Source organism: Nipponia nippon, unplaced genomic scaffold (genome assembly GCF_047370975.1).
Source record: "Nipponia nippon isolate SJK-2023a ecotype South Korea unplaced genomic scaffold, ASM4737097v1 scaffold_5, whole genome shotgun sequence".
In the NCBI taxonomy this organism is placed as follows: domain Eukaryota; kingdom Metazoa; phylum Chordata; class Aves; order Pelecaniformes; family Threskiornithidae; genus Nipponia; species Nipponia nippon.
Window position 1 is genome coordinate 75,075,753 of NW_028262369.1, and position 23,514 is coordinate 75,099,266.

Sequence of the window (23,514 nt, forward strand, 5' to 3'; positions counted from 1 at the left end):
TCTAAGGTACGTTCTTGTATATCTAAGTATGTATTTTCTCTCTCCGGTTAGACACTGAACAATTATAAGCCCAGTCCTGCAAGCTATACTTCGGCATTTCAGACTCGCCCAAATATTCTGAAGACAAGCACTGAAGCAAGACTGCTCCTACAAGTTAAGGACGTCACATGAGCATAAACCGCAGGATCAAGCCCAGGCTTCATTATCAATGCCTTTGCCTAACACAGTTCACATTGATACTTATTTCAAAAAGTAAAAATGAACAAGGAAGCAATACAAAATTAAAATCTCACCTGGTGTGCTAATAACAAACCATATAAATGTGGGGCAAGGAATAATAAATGCAATTCATTTCCTCACATGAAAGAATGACCTCCATAACTCACTGGAGACGCTGCCACTCATGAGTTATGGGTCATTCCTTTTCTGGTGAAAATAAATTTTACTGCACCGTCGTCTATAGCCATGTATTTTTTTTCTCTCTGTGTAAATTAAAAAAATGGGGAAATGTAATGCTCTATTTTTTTGCATTATGTTCAAAGCAGATATCCCCTTACTGTAACATTGTTTTAAATTAAATGTTTTTTTATTAAGTGAAATATGCTATATTTCTGTCATACATTTGATGACAAGACTTCTGATTAAATAAAATGTTGCGTTTATTTTTGGGATATTGTTACTGTTAATAAATTCCTTAATTGTCTGTCCTGCATTTGCAATACAGGTTGAATCCTTGAGTTTAATCAAAGCTTGTGTTATGCTAAAGAATATTTCTTACAGCATCAATTTTATATTATAAAACTTCTATTTTAAGTTGTTTTAACTTAGCCATGAATGTTTTCTCTAGATTGAAACTTGACACGTGGCATGGTGTCAGTTACAAACCTGTTTTTTAATCTCTTTTTAAAAAATAGACTACGATTATTATTTGTTATGTAAGAGCCATGTTTAAAAAATAAAAAGAGAAAACACTATTTTCTAGATAATTTCCTCTTCCTGGGTAGCTGTTACTGAAACTAAAAAAAGCTATGCTACTAGAAATCAGGAGAATCTTTCATAATATTTGAGTTACTCTGTATGCCAGCGGATTCTACACAAAAGGAATCTATTCCTCATATTTGATCATCTTTTCTGATATGTAAACTTTGAGCACAATTATAAAGCTTTTGTAGCAAGTCCTGCACTCCCTCAGTCCCCACGGAAATGCATTCCTGAGCACCTGGGGGAGCTTGGCCTCCCTGTCCTGCCTAAATATTAACTGCGGCCACATTTCAGCCTATGAAAACAGAGACCATTTGGATTTGAATGTGCATTTATTTAAGTAGAATTTGTGGTCTTCAGGGTGAATGGCAGAGTTTTCACATGGTATTGCAGCAATTCACTGGCATTTCTGAGTGGGTTGTAAGTTCCTACCAGGTAAGGACATCAAATCCCACTCATGGTCACTGTCTTTGTATCGCTTAACCCTCCTCATGCCAGTGGGTGAAATTATGCCCCATTGAAAATCAATGGAATCCAGGATTTCCTACACACTGTTAGTGTTCAGCCTTGGTTTGGTCCTCCAATATAAATGTATTTTATATTCCTTTTATATAATTTCCTTTCATACTAATTAGATTGTGTGGCTAATTGAGGAGTGTCATTGGAGACTGGCACTGTGGAAACACAAGTGTTATGGTTTTCCAGCTCAGCCAGTCATTTTTTGCAGGCAATATGCCCTTATGCTTCTGAAGAGTTGAAGAACCGGGTTGTTTCTGCCGTGGGTAAGATGCACGGCACCAGAGAGGTGGTGTCCCACGCAGGCTCCAGCACCTTCTCCAGACAGGATCTGTGCAGGATGCTTGAGGTTAGCAGTAACAGCAGTATTTCTTTTCTGACATGAGGCAATCCAGGCAGGAAAACTGCTATGGTAAGCATCCACGAGGAGAAGTACAGTGGCAAAGAAATGTTTCTAGGATCAGCTCCCCCATTCACATGGATTTATCTGGTCTGAGCTGCTTATGGGGAATTTCAATACGTCAGTTTTCAAAAATCTCTCCTAAATTCAAGTGAGTATCTGCAGCAGAAATATGCCATTTGAGACTTTTCCTGTTTAAATCATGCCGCTTCATTTCATGTGTCCTAGATAACAAATCTCTTAATAGTTCGTAACACTTCCATAGAGTATATTTTAGCTGGCTTCTTTTATAGGTCTTTTGATTTAACATCTCAGCTATCTCTGACAGTAGGGATTGACTAAGATGGTCACCTCAGGATTGAAGAAATCTGTCTAAGTACTTCTCTGAACAATAATTTCAAAATGGAATTAATTTTGTTGTGTATTTCTCCGATATGAAATTCCAGTTTCTGTCTTAGTGTGTAGTTATTGGTGTTTGTTTTCAGCTCTTTTTGCCTTTAGTGCCTTCTGGGTAGTGGAGAAATGGCATGCTGGAAATGCAACAGAGAGATAATAACAGATCACTCCAAGGACGTTATCTGTTCTGCTAACCATCTAACATACAGCAGGGAATATAATATGACAATAAAGCATTTATCTTCTCCTTACTGAAACATTCATGGTATCAAAACAAAGTTGACTGTTGCTCGATGGACTAACATTACTTATCCCTTCTGCTACTGATAGTTACAGCTGCTATTTTTTTTCTGCTCTCAGACTGCAGGATTTCAGGAGATTCTGACTGAAATTGAAATTTTAGCTTTGATTGTGGGATGCTTATGTCATGACCTTGACCACAGGGGAACCAACAATGCCTTCCAAGCCAAGTAAGTTTTCTAATTCTTATTACTTTAATTTGTTTTTCTTCCACAGAAGAGCAAAAGGTGAGCAGGATAAAGAATGAACCATTAATTTCAGGCCTCCTAGGCCAAGGCCAAGTATTCTTATTCTTGTGTGTAGTGAGGGACAATCCATCTTTATCGTTCTCTGTTCTTTTGGGTAATTGCTGGCTTGTCCTTTGTATCGGGCTGGTGATCGGGTTACCCCTTGTGAACTGACACCGCATATTGAAATGTGGTGCCAAAACTCGATGTTCTTTTCAGGCTGAGCTATTATTGATTCTGGTATTCAACCCAGGAAACACTGAAACTGTCTATCCGGGTTGTTCTTGCTGGCTGGAATGCATGATGTTAAGCAAAACCTTGTTCAACTATTAAGAAGAAAAGAAAATAGGTAAAACTGAAATCATGCTTTCACAAAAACTTTCACAAACGTATCAGCAAGTATACATAAAGTAATTCCTAGCTTATGAAGTATGAAACCGTTGCCATCATGCTGGAGCTCAGATGCATCTTGTCTGCAGCAGGTGGCTGGAGTAGCTGCCTCTCCACATACCTGTCAGCTGTGGAGCACGCAGGGTCCCTGGTCAGTAGAAATGGTTCCTCCCTGGCCTACCCCACAGGCCAAAGCCCACAGAGCCTGTTCAGAGGCATGCTGCGGTGGGCAGGCGTGGGCTGGCCAGCCCCTGATATGGTCAGTACCCATCAGAACATGAAGCTGGATCTTGAAGGCAGATTCTTACATCGCCTGTGTGAAATCTTGCTCTGCAGACTATTTTCAATTCTAAAAATGAATTTTATTCTATCCAAAGTGCTTAGAACTTGATTCAGCAGCCCTGATTTGCATATTTTTACTGTCCAGGCTGCTGCCCTCAGACACATTAGTGAGGTAGAAGCAGGTTTGTGGAAGTTTTGACGGTACTTCTTCTTACTGTGGTGGTAAGGGAACTCCCCTGACCAAGGTCAAATTGTTTCCAAAATCTGTGTTCCTTGACAACGGGGGGGACAACAGGAACCGTCCCCTGACAATATCCTGGCCAAGCTGTGAAATAAAGCTGTCAGACACAGAGACTCCTCCAAATCCCATGTTGTTTTCTCAACTTCCCGGGTCCTCTACAGTCAGAATATGAGACCTTGAGTCTCTCTTGTCCTGCAGATCCCCACATGCGTTGGCAACTTTGTTCTGCATTACTGCTAATCCTCCAGCGTGACGGGGAAGTGGTCAGATGGTTGTCCAAAGATATTTGAAAGACAGGGTGATGTTGTATTAGCCTATTTTGTCTTACCTTTTGCAAAAATACTCTGCTGCAATCTGTGTATGCACGGGCTGCTGCATTTCTGGGGGCGAGTTGCCTCAGTGAACATCACTCAAACTGATGTTTCTGATATTCGTGAAGCTGCCATTTCCTGAGCTATTGGTGTTGCTGTACAGTCTCAATGAAACAACGACACTGTCTGGATCTTCAGTCACCATAGCAAGGAAAATCAATTGCAGTGCTCAAAAGACAGAGCTCACGGTGCAAAGGTTACCAAGCACTGCTAGATGCCTTTTTGCAGCTGAATCTTGAAGAGAATCAAAAAAGACGAGACAAATGGGAAGGAATCTCAGCTGATTGATGTTTATGTTCCTAATTTACAAAAACGAGACGTAAGATTTACATCCTGACCGTTTTAGGCTCTGATTAAGTTAACCACTTCTCCACTGTAACATTCCACAGCAATATTTCTTGCGCAGAGGGATGGCTGAGTTAAAGGTAGAGGTTTCAGCATTAGACTGCTATCGCTTATGCTTGTTGTTTGACAACAGAGTACAAAGAAGAGGCTACCATTTTATGACTCCATAAAGAAATTGCTGAAGACATTCAACAAAAGACAAACATTACCACACGTGTATAAAACACCCCTGAAAACAGCTGTAGTTTTCATAACAGCAGCTATGATTTATTCCTCTAACCTGACTTATAAATTTAAGCATCGCATTTTCCTATTTTATCTTCAGTGCTCAATGCTGCTGTTCTGTGTAATGAAAGTTCAAGAGGTATATGATGGAGACAATATCACAGTTGTCTGAAATGGCTCCATTATATATGTCAACACTACGTTCTCTAGGGATGATGTTTCCTGGACATCCTTCTCTCTAACATAGCTGCTTCTGATAATTAAATATCAGTATGGTGCAATTTTATAGTATATGCTCCTAGGAGACTCTTTCTGTTTGTCTCTAGCATAATCTCTTATTCTCATTTCTTTGGAAAGAAAACCCATCTTGTCGCTTTAGGCTGGCTCCCAGAAGTGAAGTAATGGTGAACAGTAACTATCCTGACAATCCAGTCCTGTTCTCTGCACCTCCCAACAGTTCACAATTTTATAATTGTGTTCTGTAGATTTCTGTTCTTTAAACTTAGAAACCCCACCTTCCCTGTGCATTTTGAAGATAATTTTGTTTTAGACAAGAAACGTGATGAGAAAATACATTCTAAAGAGATGCTAAACTTTACTTTTATATTCACTGCTCTCACTTGTGGGTTTTTTGTTTACCTTAGTATTTTTTTAAGTGCATAGTTTTACATACAGACAGAACCTCACTGCATTTGCAGTTGTTTTTTTGTTGTTGTGTTTTGGGGTTTTTTTTGAAGAGTTTGTAGTTGCCTATTGTAAGCCATTCTGGTTATAGCTATTAAGAATTAAAAATAAAAAGTGGTAGCAGAACAGCCCACCCTAGCTCAAGGATGTTACCGTTTGTCTTTACTGCACAGTGGTGCACCCGTGCTGTTGCATCGCTGAGGCACTTTGAAAGTTGCGTTACAAAATTTCATGTAGTTCCAGGAAAGTCTTTAGTCAGCTGATTATGTTTAGCAAGGTCTGGAACATAAATGACTTGTATCTGGCTTTAAATTAGTATTTTGATCTTGTCAACTGTCTCAAGTGTGGTTGCTGAAATGGAGAGTGTGGCTACGTGCTTTCCTTACTAAATTGTCTCTGAAACTTGCTTCGTAAGCAGACGAGCAGTATTTGTTGACTACCCGTGTTCTGTTTCAGGAGCGGATCAGCCTTAGCTCAGCTCTACGGCACCTCTGCTACCTTGGAGCACCACCATTTCAATCATGCTGTCATGATTCTCCAAAGTGAGGTACAAAAACATTACTATTAATCTCACTGTAAGCTGTTGGGCAGTTTCAGCCAGAGAAAGGCAATACCACACACAGTACCTTTTCAATGCCCTCTCCTTGAGGAATTATTTATTGGTTACCACAAAGGTCACAACTAGCACAAAATTAAACAACTACAAATGCTGATCATAGAGCCCAGAGATTATATTTGACTCAATCAGCTAGGGGCAAAGAGAACATATCCTAATCATATTGTCAGCTTTTCTCAGTCTTCTTACATATATCCTTCTCGGTGGTTTATAGGTAGGTGAAACAAGCTCTTACCTTTCCCCACAGGTGTTGTATTCAGAATACCACAGTCATCCTTTACTGGACCAATTTAATTTCTTTTGACAGTCTTTCTATAATCAGTATTTTTATGATAGTTCTGCATAATTTTACTATATTTTTTTTTAAAGTTAGTATCAGTAATATCATGCTGTCCAAACTACACTAGCTGCTTTGCAAATACATATAAAGACATAATTTTTGCCTAGAATATCTTACGCACGACAGTATGCAGCATGCACTACCCCAGAGATGCAGTAAGTGAGAAAAGTGGAAGGGTGGACACGCAATCCTTACAAAACAATGGATGTATTTTGTTAATTTACACAGATAGATTGTTACAAAATGCATTCAGTATATATAAAAACAAAAATGTTTTTCTTGCGGCACAATTGGAGACTATATGCTGATCTGCAGTAACTGTTGAAGAGCATCTGGGAATGTCCCGTGATCACAGACAAATGGGAACAGGGTGATGGCTTTACCTCTGTGTACAGCGCCACAGAGATTAGTCATGGGACTGTGGCTTTAGTGTTCAGTTTCTTGACATTAAATTTAAAAAGTAGATATAAGAAAGGAGAGCACCAGCATGAGACTTAAGCAGCTCAATCTGTTTAGCTTAGTCTAGCTTAGCTAAAAGGTGTTACTAGGAATTGAATGGCTCCTTAGACTACCAGGGAAAGGCATAAGAAAAAACAGCATTTGAAAGTTAAACAGACTGGCTCAGAATAGGAAAAAAGGAAGGGGTTTTTGTTCTTTGTTTTTCTCCCTAAACCAATGGGACTGTTCAGCCCCTGCAACAAGCTCTCCTGGGAAATAATCATTTCTCTAGTTCCTGAAATCTTCATCATGACTGAATGACCCTCTGAAGACAGGCTCAAGACATGGACAACTCTGTGAAAGTTTATAGCTCGTGTCAGTCTAGATGCCTGCCTTTATCTTTTCCAGCTTAAAAATCAAGAAATTTATGAAAAAAATACTTTTTTCCTTGGAATCTACTCCAGCTTCTTTCAGAGATGTAAAATATTACTTAAAATGCAAGTCCTCCCCTTTGATCATTCAGGCAGCTGCTTCTCCAAGTCCTCATTTCTAGACCAGAAAATTAATCCTACAGGATTTTTATCCAATAAATACTATTTGCTAATGGAACACAACGCCCCTTAGTTTGGAATAAATGCAGATTTGGATCCTTCAGTCTACTTAAAGATACACCAACTTTCACCAGTTGAGCAGTTGGTCTCTTCTCTAAAATAAGCTGAAATTAGATTATATCCTATCCACTAATGTTGATATTCTAGTCTGTCTTTGCTATCTAGAAGGAAACATAGTATATCATATTATTTCTTTAAATTTTTATCATGTTGTACAAAGGAGCTATTTATCCTTTACTCTTGACATGCTAACCTTAGTATAAGTGATCTTGAGCTTTGTAGTGATGTGGTTTTATACACCATGAAACGGGTCAGAAAGGCAACGGATATTATAGAATAACAGACAACTTGGTAAATTACCCCTGTTGTAAGAGCTGCTATTTTCCTGATATATTTTGCTTTATTTCTTTCCGAGTACTTTAGTTTCAAAATTGTTTTTCATAAATAAGCTTTAGATTCTCGAATCCTTCTCAATATTTAGCTGAAAAGAAATAAGCATTTCATTGTCACAGAGAAGACCATCTTTTATGCACGGTAAGTTATTTTTTTAGTCCAACGATTAGCTGATCTGTTAAAAAATACTATCTCTACATCCTTATCTTGTCTATGTCCTCAGACCATCATGGTTATAGTAATCCTGTTGGTGGAGAATTCTTGTTTTTAAGGGCATTTTAATCTTCCTAAGCAGTAGATGGCAGTGCATACTGAATGTGTGCATTACAGTGCTAAATACCACCAAAATAAGACTCTCTTTAGCAAGAACCTCATTATTTCTATAGGTGATTAGGAAAAAAAAGAACTTTAGTACTTTTATTTATGTTAATTTAGTTATATATTACTAATGTCACAAAGACTACTTCTTAAGCTTACATTTAGAATTTTTCATTAATTATGTTTCTTTCAGCTTATTTTCTCTAGGATTTCATAGAGAAATGATAGGATCTCTGTCCCTCTTAGTTTTCAGAAATTCAGTTGCAAAAGGACCTTCCTGCTCTCAAATAGCAATATTAAATAATTTGTTTCCTTCCATTCTGGCCATGGAGTACCTTTCAAATTCTTAATCCACGATCCCTTAAAAAGTAGCTTATTGGGCCTACAAAGGGTATTTAAACTGCATAAAGTTGCAGTTCTTTAGCCTGCATAGGCAATGCTTCTCTATGCTGTAAGACAACGCAGTAATGGGCAGAGTGAGCAAATGGGCTGTTTTGAATGAAAAACTGATTTAGTGTCTTTGACTGCTCTAACAGCAGTTTGTGTGCCTGCAAGCAGCAGCACAGATAAATCTATTACAAGCACAACTCAAAAGCTGCAATACACAGCTCCCCAAAACGTTTAATAAGAGGAAAGATTGAGATGTATGCATAGTTTTTCCCCATAAACTGAGTCTGTGCAGGGTCAGAGCAAAGAGTAAATCTTTTCTCAAGAGGTTATAATTTCAGCAGAGTTTAGAAAAACATCCCAGGTGCTTGATTACAATCGTCAACTCTTCCACCCCAATGTAATCTCAGCAGTATTAACATTATTATTTTGTCATAGTTTTGCCATGAATCAGAACGGGCCTCTGTTACAGGGAAACAGTAGACTAAAGAGTTAGAAAACCTTTTAAAAACCTATATTGATTGCTAGCCCTTTACCTCTTTTATCTCTTTCATTATAGGGTCACAACATCTTTGCTAACTTGTCCTCTAAGGACTACAGTGACCTTATGCAGCTTCTAAAGCAATCGATATTGGCAACAGACCTCACTCTGTATTTTGAGTAAGTATTGGCATTCCTTGTATTTGACAAATGAAAATTCGAAGAACTTACTCTAATGACCTATTAAATACCAATAAGGATATATAATATGAGAAATTAGTGTTTAGCTGTGGTTGAAGAGATTTAGTCTAATACTTAGTATATCTTAGGCTAATAAAAATATCTCAAGTGTCCAAGTAAGTTTTGCTTTAATGTGTAACATGTCTGTGTCAACAAAAAGCAAGTGAAATCCCAGGCTTATACTTCAAAGCAATCCCAGGAATCAGTTACAGCTCAGTCCCGTAATTCTTCTGTCCCTTCTGTGATCAGTTCTTCAGGCACGTAGAAAATCAATTTTAGAATTCTTTTCCACCATTTCAGAATTTCTAAACGTGTATGCTAAGGAATATTATATGTAGTTACAAACCCAGTTGCAGAGGTAATGAAAGCATACACATTGCTACTTTGAAGACAAATTATGCCAATTTGCATCACATGAGAACAGGTCTTAAAAAGCTTAACTCGAGAGAAGTGTAAGAGGATCTCTCTCATCCAGTTTTTTTCCTTTTCGTTGTTTGCAAATCAAATCTCTAAGTAGACTTCAAGTTGGTGCTATCTGATGTTTTTCAAACACTGTTAATTATCACCAAGGTCTTCCCAGTAAGAATGTGGGGGAGCACGCGTGTAGTTGGGGGAGTCATGGTGTCACCGTCACATTGCACTTTTGACATCCCCCTCTCTGGCACACGCATGTGGCTGACTGACAGGGCGAAGTGCTGTCAGATGTGCAGTTTCAGCATACTACCTTCCCAGTCATGACAATAATTCATCCTTAGGAATGTTTGTTTGATGTCCATTAGCATCCTATCCCAAAGAGTGCTGGGTAGCATTTAGTAATGTTTTTCTCAACTTTTAGGGGGGTATACCTGGATTCCCCTGCTTCTTTGTGCTGATGGTTGATACCAAACCAAGTTTCCAGAAAACTTCAGGCAAAGACTTTGCCCTGAAATTGTTCAACTATCTATATCAACATTGTATCTTTAACCGTTAATTGCAAAAATACTAGCTGGGATGCTGCAAAGTTTGCTTTGTCTTTTTTTCTCAGTATTTGGCTACTGTGCCAAGGGCTATTTCTAAACAGTACTGGCAGTAGACACCCTGATATTCTTTTGTTTCCTGCAAGTCTGTTCTCAGAGAAGTTGTATTAAGAAAGGGTTTTAATTAATAGTTTTATTAGAAATAACTTCTAAACATTAGTCCATGAAGAAATTTCTGCTTGCCAACATGAAAATCCTGAGCAGGACAAATAAACCCTTTTAAGCATACTCTTTTTGAAGCTGTCTATTAGGATCGCTTGTTATCTGGGGGGCTGGTATGACAGGGGAATTTGCTGACAGCTTTAAGTGAGACACAAGGACCACAGGGATGTGTCAGTACGGGTTGTCCCGTCTCACCACGAATAACAAGTGCTGCAGAAATGTTTTGTGTTGTCGAGGAAGAGATGAGTGGCAGGGGCTGAGGGCAGCTGCCCTGGCCGGGATCCTGCTGCAGCCCCTGGGAGAGCCAGAGCCTCTGCCCTGGAGAGGGCCCGCAGCAGTGCCTTGGGAGGGAATGCAGTCCAGACCCAGATGTGATGGAGCTCTCTTCCCTGCCTGCCTTAGGTTGAAAACTACATGGACAAGTTGTCTTTCTAGTTTTAATACAGAGAAATAATGTCCAAAAAGGGACAACAGCTGAATTTCAAGATTATTCTTCCTTGCTTGCATAATTGATTTTTATGTGCTACATGAATCAGAAAACTTTTAGTAAATGAGGCCTCTTTACTCAGAAGTCTGCAAATAAGTTATCATTTTCTCTTGTGTTATTATGATCCATTAATCAGGTAGTTGTTACGCTACTTTACTACCAAAAGTGCCTGAAAATCACTCCCTGGAAACGTTGATGATTTACACTTCTTAAAGCCACCCTATGTGAACAGATGTTTCCGCACAAGTACCTACCTTGTTTTTTCAATTTGCTACATGTTCAATATTTTTGTAGAGAAGGAAATTCTCATATCAGTATTCTTAGAATGCCTAAACCTAATGATCACGAAGTCCAGCTAGCAAAACAGCAACAAAACTCCAGGCAGAGCAAGGCTTTATGACCTTCTCAAGGCACTACTTTTCTACAAACATAAAGATGACTTTCAATGAAAGATCAGATGGAAAATATGCTTGATTTTAAAGATAATTCTAAATAATGATGCTTGTAGAAAATACAAGAAGCAAAAGCATGGAACCAAAATGAAGTTTATGGAAATTCACTCAAATGATGTCTTGAGCCACTGGCCTGTAGAGCAACTGGATTTGCAAGACAACTTTCCCTTCCAGGCAAAATACAACCAGAGTCAATGTTACTCAAAGACATTGCAGAATTGCTATCATTTTGTTTATTTCTGAAATCCTGGCATATTACGTTTGCTTAATAATAGCAAACCTCTTCATTTTGGATACCATGCATAAGCAACCAGTAGGAAACACTAAATTGTTTCCTTATATGTGGCTGCTTTCCTCAGGTTGACTCTTTCCTACACTAGAAATTCTTTGTGGAGTTGGGCTACTACTTCTGCATCCATTTAAATGGATTTCAATGAAAATTCTTATTTTAAAGTTTTCAGCTTAACATAAGGCCCTCACACTCACATTTTCAGTTACTGTTTATGGATCTCTATATTTTAAATGTGAATGTTTGGGGTTTCTGGGATGTCATCTTCTTGAGCTTTCAGCTTTAAACATTCTTGCCTGTTTTTTGTCCAGTAACATATGAATTGCCCAGAATATCCAATACTTCAAAATGAAATCATTACCAAATTTGACATTGTTAGACTGGGCACTGAAATACAGGGTGCAAAAATCCTCACGCTCAGGATTAGGCTGGTTTAAGGTATATGTGCCAGCTACTCTTGGCCATTAAAATTTTCATCCTTGCAATATTTATTTCCACTGGGGCCATGATGCTATGACTTTGTGTGAGAGAACTGAATTTTGTTTTCTGCATGTGTGACTTTGCATTGTCCCAGCAAATTTTGCAATGTGAAACTCTTTTATATCTTATTTCACAAAACATAAGGGATGAGATATTATGACATAGTCCTTATATCTCCCTGTTTTAGTTGCTGTCGTGAAATCTATTATAGAAAGGCCCTATAGAAGGAGTGACTGGTCATATAACACATGACAGTCAGGGACCAGAAAAATGCAACATGCCCCACATAAAACTCTGTCCATTTGTCAAGGGCAGTGTTCCTGGAAGTGTGCATCTCTTCGTGTCTAAAACCTGTACTGGCTGTTGTCAGACTGTTTTCTCAATACTGACTGTTCAAAATTTCAGTCTAGCTGAAGTAAACGTAGAAAATATAAGACTTTGCAAACTCTCTCCTATTGGGGAATCTAACTACATTTCTACTTCACAAAGAGATAGTCTCCTATGAGATGGGGCACTGGACTGTCACTCAGAACTTAGGTATTTGCTTTCCAGCTTTGATGCTAATATGTTGTGTCACTCTGGGCAAGTTGCTCCATCTTTTTGTACCTCAGCTTCCAGGATCTGTTTCATATTGTAGTCGCACTGTGTGCAGTAAGAGCTGCTTGGAGTCTCTGTGCCATAAAAAATTACAGACTACGATGAGTCAGAATTTTGGTACTTAAAGGCACCGAACAAGCATTAACATGTTCTGGCTCATGTGTTGTCAATCTTTGAGGACATAGGCAAGATATTCCAGAATACAAAGCATGGGACCAAGCAGGGAGACCTAGCTTCTAGAAGAACTACTAACTCGAGACATCTGCAGCTCCTGTGTCTCACTGTTCTGTTCTGTGTGCTGGAAATAACAGAAATTGCATGTCTCTGAAAAACCCTTCAGGATCCAGAAATAAAAATCATTTTGCAAGGACAAGTAAAGAGAAGTGTGCGTATATATTTCAGGGGTGTTTCTATTGTCTGTCTGTCCACTGCTGCAGTTGAACGTTTCATGCTTCCATGGAAGACTGAACATTTTGGTACCATTTATTTCCTTATCTGCAGAGACCATAAATACAATATTGCTTTTACAAGGCAACTCTGACATTGATGACAGACATTTATAGAACATGTTTGGAAATTAGTATGTTTCACTTAAATGGACTGTCAGTGTAACGACTTTAACAATAATACATGAGGTGCAATGATTTCGTATCATCCAGAGAACTGTGTTTCTACTGCAGTGCTGCCCTGGAAGTGTCTTGCTTCCTTCTCTGATAATCTGTTTTGTTGCAGGAGAAGGACCGAGTTTTTTGAACTTGTCAGTAAAGGTGGTTATGATTGGAATATAAAAAACCACCGAGAAATATTTCGGTGAGCGCTACTATTTCTTGCTTTCTGTTTATTTCAAAGTGTAGCCATATTTGTTTAAGGAATTTCATGTATCATGAAGTGAAGACTTAGAGTAACAAAAGAAGGTAACGTTTTAAAAATAGGATCCATGATATGAAATATTATGGTATGATTTCTAAACATTACCAAATAGCAGGGATGTAATCAGTGTGACCTCACCTTCTCCATTCCTATTTCTGCCTTCACAGTCTGTCATGTTTTCTTGCCTTTCTCCCAGCCTCACCAGTTACTGCTCAGCCCTGCTGCTCTTTCCCCAGAAAGCAGCGCTATTCTGCCTCAGGACACAAAGATCTTTCTTGTCTGTTTCCCCATTCCCTCCTCCTCGCAGCTGATTTCTTTCACTGGCCATGCTTCTCTGCTTTTCTAGTCTGTACCTGGGAATCTGCAGACACACGGTACTCTTCTAGCCCTCACGAATGATCTGAGCTTGCATCCTATTGAAAACCTCAGACATTGTGGGCGATTTGAGTACACCATGCTTTTGAGACAATAAAATGTGTGCATTTGCATATGCATGCCTGATTATGTCTCATTTTATCTGAAATTTCATTAAAATTCTGTTTCCTTTTGGTCTTTTGACCAAAATATTGACCATTTTCTATTTTCCATGTCATTTCACCCATTCCTAATTTTAGATTCAGGCAATATATTTGATTCTTCATTTTCAGTGCCCTTGTTCTTCATTTAAACTTTCTTAGACTTTTATCTGCATCATGTACTGTACATAAACGCTTTCTACAGCTGAACGCTTTCTTTCTCCTAATGCATATAAAACATGGTTGTAGCTAGGTATTAAACTTACAGTGGAACAGTATAGCTCATAATAAATCTTAAATTTTTATTGTAGATGAGCAGTAGAAACTGCTTAAACAGTGTCTGGGATGCCTCCTGTGATTACAGGTTCTCTTGCTACAGCAGTCACTTACAAATAGGCATATAAATTAATCCAGTTTGCAGGTGTTATTATGTAATAATACCCTTACTTATATCATGTGAAGCACATGCTTTCTGAGATATTATAGGTATTAATGTAAGTAGTGTTAGAAGTATTGCAAAATTAGCAGTTACTCCCTTGCAATATCATTTCTTTTCTAGTGTACAATGCACAATGCCAAAATTCATCGTGTGATGACCTGCAACACATTAGGCTTCTTAGGCACAATTGTGATGTAAAAGCCATGCTGATGGCTGAGATTTCAAACATGTCATTCTTTTCTGGAGGAAAAGGTGCCAGGGCTGACATTTTATATATGTATTATTTATTTATGCATCCAGAGCAGAGTTGTTTAGAAATCCAACAAAGGTTGATTCAGCTTGTATTGTTCATTTCTGTTTTTCAGATCAATGCTAATGACAGCCTGTGACCTTGGAGCTGTGACCAAACCGTGGGAGATTTCAAGACAGGCAAGTCATGATTAATAGCAGGGCTGGGAGGAGGCGGGACTGGCGGGACAATATTCCCAGGGCCCTGGCTTACAAGGGACCAAAACTGGAATCAATTTACAGCGGTATTAATGCTATAAAAAAATAGCAGGGGGTTTCTGCAAGAAATGGTTTATTGCATAATCTTTCCATGTACACATGCTGGTGAGCAGCATGTAGGTACTTGAAGAGATCTGGCTTTACAACCTCTCCTCTTATTAACCTTTTAAATCCATATCAAAAATGCATGGATTAAACAAAAAAAAAGTGTTAGCCACACGTAGCTGCGCTTACTTGTTTTGTCCCAAAGTTTTCCTTGGCAGTGGCCAAATCTTCCCTAAGTCAAAAATACCAGCAGATGATCTGCAAACTTTGATTAACATAAAATCTTCAATATATATGATAAGAGAAACGTGTTCATTTTCTCAATGATGGAATGACACTGTTTTCTCAGTGATGGAAAAACTGCAAGTGTAGTATAGAGCCTTTTTAGCATCCTGTACTTAGAAACAAGCAAATAAAAATTCAGGCTTCTGCTACTGAGTAGGCTCTTTAGAAATATACATAAAACTTGGGTCCAGCATTGGCGAACAATTACAATGGAAGAAAGCAACCTGCCCCAAAGTCTCGTCCTTTACCTCATGATTTTCCATTATTGCCTCTTCTAGGCATCTTTCCTTACTCAGCATCCATCCTTAATGTTTCCTGTATGCATGCTAATAATTCTCTGTCCTTTACTGAGGTCCAGAAGGAGCCAGTAGAAGGCAGACTGTGTAGGGTTTTGGAGGAACGTACAGCATCAAGAAGCGAATAGGAAATATACCAGTGCAGCTGAGTGTGGCTAAGCACCTGGGAGGAGTTTGACTGGCTTAACAGCAAACTGATGGTTAAAAACATGGGGTGAAAAAGAGAAGCTAGACCAGAGAACTAGTGAGGCACGAGCAGCCAGATTTCTTGGAGAAGGGCGAGGAAGTAACAGAAGCTGAAAGGGAGTTGCCCTCCTTTGTGGTAGTGTGAAAGTTACACGCACATTAACTCAGTAAAAAAGCATTTATGTGGTGAAGGCTTCAGCTCAGCTTGCAGTTTTGTCAGATGAGTCTTTTTTGCCTTTATAAACAGACTATGATAATAGTCCTTCTAAGGCTGTTAGAATATGGTCACCTCTCATGGAAATCAGGGAATTTGCTCGTATCCTGCAGTGGGGAAACGAGTCACAACATTTTTCAGTGCCACGTAGCCACAGCTACAGTGTGTGCAATCCCTCCTCATTTTTCCTCTTTAACCCAGTTAGCTTCTCCATTTTCTTTGACAGCCAAAGTGTCAGGTAGGGTCAGTTTTCCATGTTGTCAGTCTTTGTGCTATGGTGCTGAATTAGTGCTGAAGTCTCTGGCAAACTGATTTTTTATCCTTACCGCTTTTGAGGTCTGCAGGTGAAAATTCCCGTGCAGCCTAGTGTACAGGTTTACTTTAGGTTGAAAAATCCAGTCTGGGATTGATTGAAACATTACCTGGTTGAGCAGAGAGACTAATAAGTCCACAGAGGAAGAACAGGAAATAGTTGGACCTCAACTGTCCGAAAGGAAAAAAACACAAAAAGTGAGGAAGAAAGAGATTAAACTATATGAATCAAAGGAAATAAAGGTGACACGTAAGAAGGCAAAATTTAGGAAGAGAGGATAGAAACAGACAAAAGAAGAGGGAAAGGGGCACAAGTAGAACAGGATCAGAATAGCAGTGAGACACAGGGGTGAGACTATGTCTTGATTATTTTTATACAATATACTTGGCAAACCTTTAATTGCTGCTAAGTTGTTAAATTATTCCTCTATCTGGAGTATTGATCCAGAATTTTATTAGTGCGCTGGGATTACATACATTATAAAGTTCCAAACTGTGTGATAGCCTGGCTCAAGATTTAAGAGTACTTTATAACATCACTTCACCTACTTTCAATTTATTTTGGTACTCCTTATTTCAACTGTAGCAAGCTTAGGATTTGTGAATGTTAGCTACCATGCAGTTGCTAGACCAAGAAATTTTATTTTATGAAGTGCAGGTTCTCTCCTTAGTTCACTCTCTTGTGCCTTGGCATTATGAAATAATTTCCTAGCTTGAAAACAATAAGGAGGCACGCCAGGAGCTTTAGGAACTGAATGACATCTTCAGTAGATCAGTTTCCTTTTTTTACATCTCAGATGTCACACATGCCTACCTTCTAAGCCCACACATGAGAAGAGTACAGCACATAAAGGCTACTATATCAGGATTGCTGACTGTGTGACTTCCTAAAATTCCTGTTGTTTCCATAACTAATTTTGGTTTTAAATCTTGTGTTCTTCTCCAAAGCACAAACTTCTGCTGAATAGAGCATCTTCATTCACAAAAATCAGAAAGACGTATTCCAACTTCCAACCCACCAGTTCTTGATTTCGATTCAATATGATAATCACAATCTGAGTTCATATGTAGATAGTCAGATCCTATAGTGATGACATTCACGGGAAAAAAGTAAAAACTAGTGAGGAAAAAAACCTTTATGATTTCACATTAAAGTAAGACAACAGGGGTTATTGGTTAATTAAGTTTCTTTGACAAGTGAAGTTGTTTATATAGGGCAACAGCCTGTAAATACCCAGAGATCTCTTGCACGTTTTACAAAGCATTTTTACAAACATAATTGTGCATGCCAACAAGAACCTATAATTTTCTATTTTGTTCTCAATACTTGAGTAAGTTGCATATAACTGCATTGAGTGCTACCTCGACATTGCAATGTAACTCCCTAATAAATTCCCTATCAAAAAGGGATAACTGTCAGTGGTTATGGCCTATATATATATATATATACACCCCCTAAAGGGATAACCTATCAGTGGTTATGGCTATTTATACTCCCTGTATGCCCAGTGCTGAAAACTATACAAACATGTGCCCAATATCAGTCATGTAAGTGGGGCTATTCACTTCTTTACAGTTAAGCAAAGGCTGAAGTCATGGTTTCAACAAGAACTCATTACCCTAAAAATTATGTGGCAAGAACTCTAATCTTTATCATGATTTATGTTTTAGGCAGCTGAGCTGGTAACCAGTGAGTTCTTTGAACAAGGAGACAGAGAAAGATCTGAACTCAAACTCACCCCTTCAGTAAGTTTTTATCACTTCTGAAATAGTTACTAACTTGAATAGGGTAAGAAAATATCATTGGGTTCATTCAGAAAAACTGTATTTTGTATGTAAAGAAAAATCTTGGAATAAATAAAAGCTCTGTCCAATAAGGACATGCATTTAGAGCCCTATACAAAAGCTCTTCAGTCAACTCAGTCACTTTTGCATTGAGGCCTTCCCCCCATTTTCTGTACCTATTCCCAAGGTTATTCTGTCAGTTAATTTTCTAAGCAACAGGTATTGTTTTTAATACACAGTATTCAAATACAAAATCACCAGCTACTAATGGATATCAAAATTGTCAGATTTACTTTATGCTGCAGCTATCTGTGTTATTTGATGTATCAAATGCTGAAAAGCATTTCGGTAGGTATGCAACTAACTATAACACTGTGATTGAAAGAATAAATTGGTATGGAGTGGAATATAGGCAGATGGGTACAAAGTGTAAAACAAGAACTAAGAAAAAAAGTTTCATAAATATTTTCAGTGAACAATTTGAAGAGAAAGCCTTATCCAGGTTAAATACCTCAAAATGTTGACAAGCCATTATCTGGAGGCAACAGGAGAAGGATAAAAGAAAGTATTCTAAAGAATTTAATTTACAAGCCAATCACAAATATGTTTATGCTTCCAAAAATAAAAAGACCATGCCAGTGGCTCAGACTTGTTCTCACTTTGATAATACTCGTGCATGAGCCTGTAGTGATGTACTGAAGTCAATGAAGTTAAAAAGTTTGTAGTAAACAAGGCTCAGATACAATAAATGGCTTTTCAGTTTGTATACTGTCAGAGGTTGGGACGTTAATGGATTTCTTCCCTATAGTAGATCTGCGTGTACATCTCGGAAAAAATGGTAGCTATAGTCCAGTAGAAGAGTAATCAGTCAGTCGTGGTATTCACAATTCTGAGACCAGTTCTAGGCCTGAATAACTGCAAGTACCGTTCCATATAATACAGATATAAGTGCCTCCCCTGCCTTGTATATAAAATTTGCAAAATGTGTTTCTCATGCTAATGAAGCATAATAGGAAGTAATTTTATTTCAACACATACATTAATGTTACTGTCTTCAAGTAGCAATGAATTCCAGTGCAAATGGCCCAGGTCCAGCAACCTTATGAATTATTTTAAGCTGTGTTAGTTATGTCTACATTTTGGGAATACTGTAGACTTGGTAGAAGTGCAGAGGAAGACAAAAGGCAGAGCTTTCTTCTGGACTCATGTCTTCTGAAAATGGGTATCCAACAGCCTAGACAAGTGGGAAAGAGTGTATTGCTAGAAGTACCTTCAGTATTTCCTTCATCATAGGAGCCCGCTCACTCTTCCTTTGGACTCTGCAGTCTGCATCAAGGAATACAGTAATTTGTGGGCCACCTGTAGGATGCTTTGAAGCCATACAACGTGAAGGAAGGTTTTCCTTTCTGTTTGGCCCTTCACAATTTCAAAGAATCCAGTAAACTGATGTATTAAGTGTTTTATGTTGGAAAATAAGGCCAGTAAATAATCACAAAGTTCATCAGTTCTAACAGTTGATGGCTAAGGCTCAAAATCACGTAGAGCTTTACCACATTAATGAGGAATTTTTAAACAAGATCAAATGCTGATGTATTTCATGACATATCACTATGACAAGCCACCTAGGTACATAGGAGAGTTGCTAGTTAGCAAGATACAACTCAAGAATTTTTTTTTCTTGCGTTGTGCTTATAACAATCTGAAAATGACAGGATTTTTCAAAATTATTTGAATAGGAAATACAAAATTCTCCAAAATCAACCCCAAGATTCTCATTTAAGATCAGAAAGTCCTTGAATCTTACCTCCTGGTCTTATTTACATACACTGTGTGATACCTGTTTATGTCAGGAAGAGCAGGCTACAACTAGAAGAATTTAACGAGACATTTAATGTAGTGTAATATGTATAGTCTGGAGTTTCTAGAAGGTACAGAAGGAAAGTAAGTTTTCTCAGGAGACATCAACTCTGAGATGGGCCCAGAACAAGAACAGACTTTCCACAGAAAAAGAGAAAGATTTAAAACTTGGCATATTCAGAGAGTAAAAAAAGGCATTTGGTAAATGGTATGGATGGGCCATTAGGAGGAGGATTAAAATCCTGTAGACAGAAAGTTGATGGACCTAAGTAATCTTGAGCAGAGTATGGAGGAAACTCAACTCACATTCAAACTCTTCAGAACTCAGTTTCTTCCACCTCCTTTCAGCCAGTAATTGAGCCTCTTAAACATCAGCTTCGCCCTCTACAATTTCCTCTCTGGGGGAGTGCCGTGAGCAGTGAATTAGGCTGTTTCCAGAGGAACAAATTGATAACTGCTCCCAAAACGGATCTGTTGATTCCCCACCCTTTGGATTCATAGACATGACTGGTTCTGCAGAAAGGGTCTGTAACTGGGAGGGAGGGAGCCAGCCCAGATCCGTCACTGTTCATTTTCCTGAGCTGGAAAACCCTATGTGAGAAAAGGGAAATTTCTACTCAAAGGTATCTACTTTACATTTCTACAGGAGGTTTCTTACTAGCTTATCCCCAACTGTGGAGCATTTATTTTACATCACAGAATTATAAAATTCAAATACATTCAGCCTACAAATTTCAAAACAGAATTGAAAATAAACAGTTTATTTTTCATGCCAGACAAAGCAGTAGGGAGACTGCTGCAAAGATTGATTACAGTTTACAAAGTGTTCTGGTTGTGAGAATTTGATCATAGCTCCAAACTGCTGGATGATGTGTCTGTAAAATACTCCAGTGTAATAAAGCATGACAGTTTTGTTCCCTTCTCAATTCAGGCCATTTTTGATCGGAACAGGAAAGATGAACTACCCAGGTTGCAGCTCGAGTGGATTGATAGCATCTGCATGCCATTATATGAGGTAATTTTTACTTACTGCTCCTGTAGAGTCCAGAGAAGATTGTTCTTGCCTCTCTAGGGAAAAAGAGTTAGCTTACAGTGCAGCCATGAAGGCTATTTGAACTCTTATCTTTCTTTGACTTTAACAAAAGTCTGAATTCCATGCAGAAATCTTCAGATTCCCTGAAGGTGGTAATATCTGTAAACATAACTCCTCTTTAAGTTATAAAAGCTAGTAGGGCAACTGTTTATTATATTTGAGACAAACTGATTCTCATCATGGCAAGGCGTGGAGTGCTCTGCAGAGAGGTGCCAGAGGAATGGCGTCATTAAGTGCTGCTGTCAACCTGTCCAAATATGTGTGACCCAAAGGGAAGCTCACAGATGAGCCTTTGCGCTCCCTTCTGGCTCCTTTCCAAACTGTGAAGGGGCACTCTAGGCCAAGCCTTTGAGGTCAGTGACGAATGATTTGTGGTTTAACCTGCCTTCTGTTTAACTTGGAGTTTACTCTCTTAATCATCCTTCTACAGAGACTGCATGGGTGCTTGGTATAAGGTGTATAAGCTCTCAAGTATTACTTCATTAGGGCTATGGATGACCAGAATAATGCTCCTCTCTTTTTCGTTTAAACCGGCTTCAGAATTTGACTTGTGCAACATAAGCTTCACCATTTTAACTTTTTCTCTCTTCTATGCATAGAAAGCAGAGCTACACAAGCAGGATGATAAATGGAAAATAACACTATAGAAACTTAACCATCAATAACTGTGTCAGCCAGTCTTCCTCCTACTCACTGAAAGCACACAGACTGCCTTATGCCACTAAAAGCTGCCAGTTTGGCCACTGATATCTGAGAAATCATGGGGATGTTCTCTCTAGGCATTTTTGGGGAACTGCAACACGTGCTCCCTGTTACCACTGCACCCCAAACTGCCTCGCATCTCTGAGCAATGAATGAGTCGGTGATGACACAAAGCCAAGAGCTGGGAAGCTGCCATGTTAACATTAAACTCTTGAACTTCTGCCTGAATGTAGCTCCCCTACACACACACAATAATGGATTAGCCGTTCCTTTTCATTTTACAGACCAGATGTGTCACCAGTAGCAAACGAGGTAAGAAGGATGATGTGCTTCCCCTGCCCTCTATACCTTGTGGCATCTGAGGCTGCCACTATGGCAATAATGAAGTGACTGCCCAGCAGCAAAAGCACCTCCTGTTGTGCGACATGGACAACATGCGCTTGTGTAAACAGTGAGGTGGGCTACTGCTTTGCCAGTAGATCCTGTCCCTTTCTTAGCTCAGCCTTTGTCATGATGAAATAAATTAAATCTATGGCTTTCAAACAATTAAGGCAAATCAAGTACAGAATAAGAAAATAAACCTATATTTTTTAAAATACCAAGATAATTTTGGACAATATGGAGCAGGGGGGAACTCACCTCGGACAAAAACTCTTTGAAAATAATGTTCCTTTCAATGTAATAGTTCATATTACACTAGAATGCATATTATACCAGAATTCATGATTTGTAATAGCATCTGTAATCCAAAAATGTACAATAAAGCAGGAAGAGCTGATAATCATACCATCCTCTGCATGAGAAGACTACATCTGAGCACTAAAGCTCTGGTTAGTTAGCTCCATCTTAGCAGGAGATCTCTGGGGAATATATTCACATCTGATTTCCCTGCTTTCTGCTGTCTTTGCATCATGCTGTGCAGCTATTAGCCTGCTGCTCAACAACTTAAAAAAGAGACACCATCAAACCTGGAAGTCATTGCACCACCAGCCTTAGGGGTAAACAGAAAACTTGATGTCATAGTATCACACTGCGGGAGATTCTCTCTTCAATGTGAAGCCAAGTTTTAATTTTCATATCCAGCTTAATCAAACCTCAATACACATATCACATCAGCAGTGTATTCACGCATTGTAAATCCTCCATTTAGGGCTGGCTGAACACTGCAACTATGGCCGATTCCTAGATTTCTTTCTTTTTTCTTTCCAAATACATTCTTTAAAATTCTAGCTGTTGTAATACGTTGTAGGGACTGCATGTGGGGATAGAATGGGTTACATCATTACAAATGCAGCATAAAGAGGCAGAGTGGCAGCTGACAAATTAGTAAAATCTTAGTGGTACTTATATAGCTCACTAGCATAGTGCTTATAAAAACCATATGTTTGACATAAACATTTGACACTCATTGTGATACCAAACTTACAACATTAAACCATAGAGAACAAAATCAATGCTTTTGCATGTAATTTTTTCCATGATAGTGATTAGAAGTCCTGAATCTATGTGGGCAGATCCCAGCATCCAGAGCCCTGGAGGGAATTCTGTGGGGAATGCGTGCGTCCATACCAACACAGTTGCTACAGCAGGACCTAATGTTGTGCTCTGTTTTATTTGCCACCCACACAGTAGAGATGGTCCCAGCAACCAGCAAATGTTGGCAACTCCCGTTAAAGTCAGACAGCAGATCTGAAATTTTCTTTGCTTAAAGTAGTTCCCAAGAGTAGGCTATTCTTGGCAGCTG

At 38.7% G+C, this 23,514-nt stretch overlaps 1 protein-coding gene across 1 annotated transcript in view; it reads left to right on the forward strand.

The window, feature by feature from the left end:
• PDE11A (phosphodiesterase 11A) overlaps nucleotides 1-23,514 on the forward strand; it is a 139,295-nt gene that overhangs the window by 104,582 nt on the left and 11,199 nt on the right. The window contains exons 13-19 of the mRNA XM_009462386.2: nucleotides 2,654-2,763; nucleotides 5,815-5,905; nucleotides 9,021-9,121; nucleotides 13,397-13,474; nucleotides 14,854-14,921; nucleotides 18,009-18,079; nucleotides 20,907-20,990. Of these exons, the coding sequence (XP_009460661.2) occupies nucleotides 2,654-2,763; nucleotides 5,815-5,905; nucleotides 9,021-9,121; nucleotides 13,397-13,474; nucleotides 14,854-14,921; nucleotides 18,009-18,079; nucleotides 20,907-20,990 (603 nt within the window). The remainder of the gene's footprint in view (nucleotides 1-2,653; nucleotides 2,764-5,814; nucleotides 5,906-9,020; nucleotides 9,122-13,396; nucleotides 13,475-14,853; nucleotides 14,922-18,008; nucleotides 18,080-20,906; nucleotides 20,991-23,514) is intronic.